This window comes from Dermatophagoides pteronyssinus, unplaced genomic scaffold (assembly GCF_027571235.1).
Source record: "Dermatophagoides pteronyssinus isolate colony J.1.1.1.1 unplaced genomic scaffold, Derpt_VIB-CSIC_2022.12 sq0031, whole genome shotgun sequence".
In the NCBI taxonomy this organism is placed as follows: domain Eukaryota; kingdom Metazoa; phylum Arthropoda; class Arachnida; order Sarcoptiformes; family Pyroglyphidae; genus Dermatophagoides; species Dermatophagoides pteronyssinus.
In genome coordinates this window covers 61928-71222 of record NW_027461555.1, presented here as the reverse complement: position 1 = coordinate 71222, position 9295 = coordinate 61928, and the positions used below count along the sequence as shown (strand labels likewise).

Here is a 9295-nt window from a genome sequence, read left to right as displayed (position 1 = left end):
TTTTCCAATAAATTAATTTCTTGCAAACTTTTCCTGTATAAACTTGATGTTTTTTTATTTCAATGGATAAATGTTCCATCAATATATTGTGACGTATATACTCTTTTTTTCTCTCTCTCTTGGATTGTTGTTGTTGTTGTTATTATTTACGTACTGTGATTTTTTTTAGGTCTATAGACAGAAGATAAATTAATGATGACATTATCCTCAAAAAAAGAAAGAAATGAAAGAAAGAAAGAAATGACTATTCAACAACAATAATCACTGACAACAAAAAAATATCTTCAATTTTTATTTTGTTGGATAATGGCATCATCAATGAGTATTTTGAGTCAAATTTCCATTGTTATTGTTGTTGATGATGGTTGTATTCATTTTGGATTCCCTGATTTTTAGGCTTTTTAAAAGAAATAAGATTCAGGCTCAAAAAGGTTTTTTTTTGATCCAAAATTATTTGATTAACCCTTCGTTTTTAATATTGAAACCTTTTCAACGGAAATGTGCCTACTAAGAATCACCTAATAGTTTATTTATTAATTTTCATTTATATTTTTTGACAACCATTCATCATTTTAGTTAAATTCATTGAATTCAAAACAAAATTTTGTCCTTGAAATGAAAAGAAGATTTCATTTCTCAACAGAAAACAATTTGAATGCAGCAAAACAATGATTCGTTCGAAATGTCCAGATGTTCGAAATTAAACATTCGATTTTGTTTTGTTTTTATGATCATCATCATCAACGACCATAAAGGTATGACATTTTTGTTTTCAATTATCCTTGGAAATTGATCATTTTCTTTACCATCCTAGTGAATTGAATATCTTCTTTTTTTTCAAAAAATTCCAACCACCATTATTGCCTCCATTAAACATTTGTCTTCACAAAAATCCAAATCTTATTTCCTTCCTTTCTTTTGCATATTATGATGACAATAACCTTATCGTTATCATCATCAAATTAGTGATCAACAACATTTTTGAAATTATTATCATCGACGACAGCAACGCTGCCACCACAATCAAACAATTTTAATCAATAAAAATCCAATTGTTGTCGTCATCATTATCATTATTTGTTTGTTGTGTTTACTTCCACCATCAAATGTCGAACGCGATATTGCTCTATACTCACATATATTTGTGACACATCAAAACAAACAAACAAACAAAAAAAATTGATTGAAAAATATTAAGTAAAATAGAGAAATCATCATCTCTATAGACACAAACACAAATATTTCTGGGCGTTCATCATCTTGATCATCTCTAAATGTTTTTTTCTGTTTTCCAATCAAACAAACAAAAAATTTTTCCTGGTTTTTCAAATATTTTTGTTTTGTTTTTCGTTTTCGTCAATCAAGATAAGATCCGATCAATGCAATTTCATTGCGATTCTGATCGCACATGATTGCCTTTTTTGAAAGTTTTGTTGTTGATATTTTAATGATCATATGAAAATGATAATTTGGTTGTAATTACCCTGACCAAGCAACCAAAACAACAAAAATGAAACGATTCTTTCAACGTGATTATCAACGACAACCCGAACCATTAACACCACCATCATCAACGCAATCATTACCATCCGCATCATCATCAACATCATCGACAACAATATCACATTCATCTAGTGGTTCATTTTTAGGAAAAATATTCAATATTGGTCAATATTTATGTACGGTTGAAGATATTATTGCTGAAGGTGGATTTTCATTAGTTTTTTTAGTTAAAGCTAATAATGGTATACGTTATGCATTGAAACGTTTATATGTTAATAATGAACAAGATTTGTCTATTTGTAAACGTGAAATTGATATTGCTGTTAGTATATTTTTGATTTTTACGATCCATTTTTTTTCCTAATTATTTTTCCTTTTGTTTTTTCTCGGTTATAGAGAAAATTAGGATCACATAAGAATATTGTAAAATTAGTTGAATCAACAATAAATTATTGTGGCAATGAAGTATATGAAATATTTATGTTAATGCAACATTGTAAAGGACAATTATTACATTTAATGAATGATCGTTTACAAACGGGATTCAATGAAATGGAAATTATACGTATACTTTGTGATGTTTGTGAAGCTGTTGGTCGTTTACATCATAATGATCCACCAATTATACATCGTGATTTAAAGGTAAATTTTTTTAAACCAAAAAAGAAAATTCTTAACATTTTTTTTTTTGATGATGGTCATTTATAGATTGAAAATATTCTTATTTCGGATGATGGCAATTATATGCTTTGTGATTTTGGTTCGGCTACAACTAAATCATTACAATTAAGTGATAATGGTGGCCGAAAATCTGCATTATCGATTGAAGATGAAATTAAACGTTATACTACATTAGCATATCGTTCACCTGAAATGGTTGATGTTTATTCAGGACGACCAATCACTACTAAAGCTGATATTTGGGCTTTAGGTTGCCTTGTATATAAACTGTGTTATTTTACATTACCATTTGGTGAATCAACACTGGCCATACAGAATGCGCAGCTCACTATACCGGATTCTTATGCCGAAAGATATTCACAACGTTTAATTTCATTAATTGCTTATATGTTATCACCAGATCCAGATGATCGTCCGGATATTTATCAAATTTCCTATCTTGCATTCAATCTTAAAGGAGAAGAATCGCCAATTTCTAATCGAAATAATGTTTCTAAACCAAATTGGTCGGATTTACGTATACCACTAACTGAAACACAATCACGTGAAATTAGACATCATCAACGTTCTTCCAATAATGATCATCATCGATCTAATCAATCAACTACAACAACAACAACAAATTCATCGACCTCATCATCAAATAATCTATCTACTGTAAGTAGCAGTAGTAATAATCATCAATCCAAACAACAACAACAAGCTGCTAATCATTATCATGGTGAAAGTGACAAAACAACAACAACAACAACTGTTACACCAAGACAAAGACCAAAAGGTTAGTTTATTATATAGTGTTTTATTATTTGATCGTTTGATCATCATCATTATTATCCTAAAAAATATAGCAAGCATCAATATTAATTCGGTATTGCCAACATCACCAGTTGCTTTTCAACGTTCTATTACACCATCATCATCATTATCAATATCAAATCATCCTGAAACAACAATATCCGCAACAAATTTATCTGTGAAAGATAGTGGTACTATTAATAATAATAGTAGTAGTAGAGTCAGTCATACTGGTGGTCTTACCAATTCGCATAGTTTTTCTTCCGGTAGTCAGCTATTTGCATCGACAAACAATAACGCTAATAAATTATTGGAACAACAACAACATAAACAGACACAAAAATCAATGAACACTGTATTAATTAATGATGAAGCTGATATACATTTGGATCAATTTGTACATCAACGTCATCATAAACAACAACAGCAACAACAATCATCAACAAATAATAATCCATTTATAGTGGATACATTATCATTATCATCGAATCCACCGACAAGAAACCAAAGTTCAACTTTACTTGATGCAACTACTAATATTACCGTAAGCAATTATCATCAACATCATCGTCGTAATATGAGTGATAGTAGTGCATTTAATCAATCAAATACTATTGCCGATTCGAATGGAATAAAAATGTTTACTATACAAACAAATTCAAACAATAGTAATCGATCATCAAATGAATTTATATCGAATGATTGTATTGATCAACAACAATTATCATCATTGACAAGAATTCGTTCATTAAATCCATTTGAAGATAATAATAATAATCCAAAACAACAACCATCATCCACATCTTTGTTATTTGAAGATCAATTATTTGGTAAAGAATTTGATCGTATTCGTTTGACTAATGATACAAAATGTAAGTAGTGTGTAGATTTGTTTTGTGGTTTAAAGTAAATTGGATACCATGTTTATCATTAAATCGTAAACAGTAGCCGATAATCCATTTGATCAGGTACCAGTAAATCAAGAACGTTTAAAAGAATATCTGGAAAAACAACAACAAAATTCTGATAATGGAACATCGATTTTTATTACCGATAATGATGATAATCAACAACAACAACAACAATCTTCAACAACATCGCCATCGACAACAACAAAAAAATCAGTTATGATAACAATAGGTTCAAATAATAAATTTATGATTGTTAATAATAACAATGATAATATTAATGAACAACAACAACAACCCGGTTCAACGAATGATGATGATGATGGTGGTGATGGTGATGATCAATTATCAAAAATTATATCAGATAAATCGATTAGCTCGTCTAGTCAAGGTATTATTCATAATGATGATGATGATGGTGATGATGAATCTAATCTAAATGTTACACCTAACAACAATAATAATAACAACTACACCGACAATAATAATACTAATAACACTAATCTTAATGATGAAGTAGATGATCCTAAACAAAAATGGCAAACATTTAATTAATTGATTGATTGATTGATTGATTGATTTGATCAAAATCAAAATACGGAAAAGCCAAAATAGCCATTTTTATTGCTTTCTGTTGTCTTAACTTTCTGTTTTTTCTTTTTCCAAAAGTAATCTAATCTTTGAAAATCAAACAAACAAAAACAAATTGAGGCCATTAATTATTTTTCAATCAATATTTTGATAATGTGTTTGGTATAGTAGTGTTTGTTCAGTGTGTTTGTGTATGAAATAGTTTATTTTTTTGTTGTTTTTGTTTGCTAAGATTTCTATATTTGTGAAAAGTAGTTCCTTTTATAACAATATTTTATGTGAAAAAGATTTTTTTTTTGATTGATATTTGATAATAAATTTGATTATTTAATTAACCTTTCAACCTTGGTGATGGTCAACCTTCATTTCTTCTTCTTCCTATTTCTTTCCCGTTCATGCATGATCCAAAGAGTTCATCTTTTTTTTCCAGTGTTTCCTTCACATTTAACCAGAAATTTAACCAATCTTTTTTTCAATCTCAAACCATGTTAACCATCAACTTTATTACATTTGAAAAAATAAAATAAATGGATCGTTTAGGATTAAATTATCTAAATTTATATTATTGTTATTCAAATTTACGATCAAATCAATTAGGTGGATTACTTGGTGGTTGTGGTGGTACTGGTGGTGGTGGTGCTAATGGTAGTGGTTGTAGTCCAAATACAACAGCAAATTATATGCCATTATATTCATCGGATACGGCTGAAGATGATGATTGTTGTTTTGATCATGATCAACGAATTTTTCATCATATTGATGGTGGTGGTAATCGTGACGATAGTGAAAAAGATGATGATCATCATCAAGGCAAAAATGTTGTTGATGACGATGACGACGATCATGGATTAAGAATGGGTCTTCTTAGTAATGATAATCATCATCATAATAATGATTATGAAGCAATTGGTGATATGATTAAACCATTAGTCGATAATATTGATGATGATGATGATGATATCGATGGTGATGATAATGAGGGTAAGTTCAATGATTGATTTGTTATCTAATAATCACGTGTCGTTTTTGCTTTTTTTAAACAGTAAAAGATTCTCATTCATCAATAGGATCAGCATCTGATCTTCAAAATACAGATGATGACGACGATGATGATGAATCAGATACATCTTCATCTGATGACCATGATGATGATGATGATGATTCCAACATTAGTAGTAATAGTGATGATTCTCAAGATTCCAAACATTCAGCTGGTCATCATGGTGATAGTGATGATGATAATGTGGATCATATTAAATATGGATTGGTTAAAAATCAATTACCACATCATCATCATCATCATCGGATATTGAATTCGACGAAATGTAAATCCATTGGTGGATTGAATATATCTCGAATACAGATTACTCATAATCCAATGATTGAAAATTTGGACAATAATAATGATGATTGTGGTACATCAAATTCATCTATACGTTCAGATACATTACAGAAAAATATTGATTCATTGGATCATTTGATTGGTCATGTTGAAGGTCATCGACCATTATTAGAAGATAATGATGATGATGATGAAATGATAATAACTACAACAACAACATTGCCAATAACGACAACAACAACAAAATCATTGATTACAATCAATGATGGACAACAAGCTTTATTATTTGATTCGAATAATGATTCCAAATATTCAAATATTCAATTGCCTGCAACAGTTACGCAGCAACCTGTAAATGTTATTGTTACGGCTAATCATCATCATTCTTCACGTATACATTCCGATTTTGAAACATTATCATTATCACCACCTTCAATGAATACATTGAATAATCATAATCAACATCAACATCAACATTCATTGGATAATTCAAGTGAAGAAAATGATCGTCGTCTTGATGAAGAAGTTGAACGTAGTCTTATACCGCAGGTTATATTTGATCAAATGAATAATAAAGATTTATTTGGTTCGATACCATTTACGGATAAAGAATTGATTGTAAGTTTGCATTATGTTTATGTGTTTGTGTGTTTGTTTAATGTCTTTCAAATTTCTTCTTCTTCCAAATATTAGAATCAAACTATACAACATCAAAAAGATACAAGTACAGCTGTTGCTTTGGTTGATCCAAATGAACGTCGAACGTTATTGATTTCAAATCCAACGATAACAAATCGTTTTGAAAATTCATTTTCTGATTTACCTGTATCGACTATTATACAGGAATCAATAACCGCTCCAACAACAACAACAACGAGCAATACTATTTCACCACCATCAATATTGATCAGTAATGATAGTAAGAATATTTCGGTTCCTAGATCGACTACCGATTTGTTTGGTGCTGTTCCATTTGAAACATCATCATCATCATCATCAACGAAATCGATCAAACAACAACAAAACCAAATAGTCAAAATTCCGCAACTAACACCACCATCATTATCGTTGATAGCCACTACTAAAACATCATCTTTGTCGTCTGCGATAAATCCAATAACAACAACAGCTACAACAGCTGCTAAACAACCAACAACAGCGACAACAACATCGAATGTTATACAAACATCATCATCATCTTCATCAACCATTTCAACTGGTAGCGGTGTTAATAATAATAATAAATTAAATCGTAATCAATTACAACGATCAAATCTGAAAATTAAATCCAAAGTTGCAAAAAAATATGAAGTTGATGAAAGTGATGATGAAGTTGATGGTTTATTAGATCCAAATGAAAGTGAAGATTTATTAATGGATGGTGATGATCGATCTATTGCTAATGAACAATCATCATTGGCGAATAAGAAAAAGAATAAAAAAGATAAAAAGGTAAATAGTTAATTTAACCCTTCATTCGAATAATAATAATTTTTATGTGTTTCCCAAATGATATAGGAAAAATGTGATAAAAAATCAAAAGAAAAAGATAAAAAATCCAAAGATAAAACAATACAAAATGAAAATAAACAAATTAATGAAAAGAAAGTGAAAGAAAAAGACAAAAAAAAGAAAGATAAAGATAAGAAAAAAGATAAAGAATCTGGAAAGAAGAAAAAAAAATCGACTAACATAGTTAATGATGATGATCAGGTTATTGTTGTCGGTGGTGGTGGTGATGGTGATCAGGTTCCTGCACCTGGATCAGGTAAAATAACTACAATTACAAGTGCGGAAACTACGACTATTCCTATTCATTCAAAAAAAATTGGTTTAGTTTCGAAAATAACTGTGGATAAAAGTAATAATGGTGGTAATAACAATAAAGATAAATCAAATCGTTCAAAACAAGCATTTGCTAATATGAGTTTTGAAGATGAAACCACTCATCATCCTACAGCAAATCATCGACATGTTCATTTTATTCAGCATCATCCATTTAGTTCATCTTCAAAACAACAACAACAACAACAAAGGCCATCAAGAACAACAACAACGGCAAATATTCAATGAAACAAAATTAGCGAAAATTGTACAGGCCTTAATCCAAATAATTTAATTAAAAAAAAAAGAAAAGAAAATCTGTATTTTTTTCACATTCATCTTGATTGAAGGAACTATTGAATTTTGTTAATAAATTCATATTTGTCTTTCTCCCTTGACCTTGATCCTCATGAAAAACAAGAAATTTTTTTTTTAAACGAAAAACAACGAAAATTAAATGAAAATAATCTTATAAACTTTTAAAATGTGATTTTGGATAATTATTATGAAATTAAAATTTTTTTTTAAAAAAAACATGATTTTTTATTTTTGTTTTTGATGAACTTGTGATTTTTGTTTGTGTTAGCGCTTTTTCAATTTGAAATTTTTTTTTGATGTTTGTTTTTTAATGTTTTTAGCATCAAACACACAGACATTCAAAATCAGATTCTAACTGATAAATATTGTGATAAAATCCACACCAGACCATGGTCATATCGATCACATGCTAGCTTTTTTCTTTTCGTTTTTCGTTTTAAGGAAGAGACTGAATATATTGAGAATATTTCTTATGGGTTTCTCGAATTGCAAAGCAAAATTGTATACGTGATTGCTTATTACTATACTGTACTATCACCTGTCTCACATGATAAAACTAACTAACTAAACACTTGTACAATTTGAAACATACCATCGACTATATGATGATCATCATTTTTCATTAACACATATCATCATCATCATTTGATGATGAGGATAATAAGAGCAGATCACATGTTTTTTTACGATGATACGAAAAGCTATAATCTTTTTTTCAGATTTGATTTCTGCCAAGAAAATAGAAAATATCGTCTGATTAATGAATGAATGATGACAAGATTGATGATGAAGAAGAGAACTGGATTTCACAAATTCATCAACAGCAGTAGCAGTAGCGTGTTAAAATTACCTTCAAAAATATTTCGTATTTGCTCATCTCTTTTTTTCTTTGTAAATGAAATCACCCTATACCCCTTTTTTTTACACTGCTACGTTTTTAATTCCGAATTTCTTTTCTTTTCGGTTGGATTAGGATTTTGGCATATCATCACCATCATCATTTCACTGATCTAACACAAGACGACGACGTTTCAAATCACAGACAACTATGTATGTGTAGTGGATTTTTGTTTGAAACAAAAAAAGTTTGCAAACAAAATTGATCGCGCCCATTTCTTTTTGCTTCAATCGAAATTGAATCCAATAATAAAAAAGAAAAGAAATTGTAGCCGCAGTATCATATGCTTAGTGTGTACATTTGAGACAAACCAACAAACGATCGTCGTATCTATTTTTATCACCACTACGACATTATTATTTACAGAAGCTTATTATTGTTGTTGCTTGGTTTATCAACTTCAAAACATCATTTCATTTTGTTTTGTTTTGTTCG

At 29.4% G+C, this 9295-nt stretch overlaps 1 protein-coding gene across 1 annotated transcript; it reads left to right on the top strand.

Annotated features, from left to right (window-relative positions):
* The first annotated feature begins 156 nt into the window (after positions 1-156).
* Positions 157-8129, top strand: LOC113797830 (uncharacterized). Its single transcript, XM_075823560.1, has 10 exons — positions 157-755; positions 815-1825; positions 1900-2145; positions 2212-2962; positions 3033-3851; positions 3925-4278; positions 5076-5459; positions 5522-6438; positions 6514-7272; positions 7339-8129. Exons 2-10 carry the CDS (start codon positions 1511-1513, stop codon positions 7891-7893), a joined length of 5100 nt encoding a protein of 1699 aa, XP_075679675.1. The 5' UTR covers positions 157-755; positions 815-1510; the 3' UTR covers positions 7894-8129.
* Positions 8130-9295: the final 1166 nt, after the last annotated feature.

Bases quoted from the DNA above. Each gene is read 5' to 3' on its own strand.
- LOC113797830 (XM_075823560.1), top strand. From the start codon at position 1,511: ATGAAACGATTCTTTCAACGTGATTATCAACGACAACCCGAACCATTA. The intron at 2,963-3,032 runs GTTAGTTTATTA...TAAAAAATATAG, and splicing joins ACCAAGACAAAGACCAAAAG to CAAGCATCAATATTAATTCG. The intron at 7,273-7,338 runs GTAAATAGTTAA...CAAATGATATAG, and splicing joins AGAATAAAAAAGATAAAAAG to GAAAAATGTGATAAAAAATC.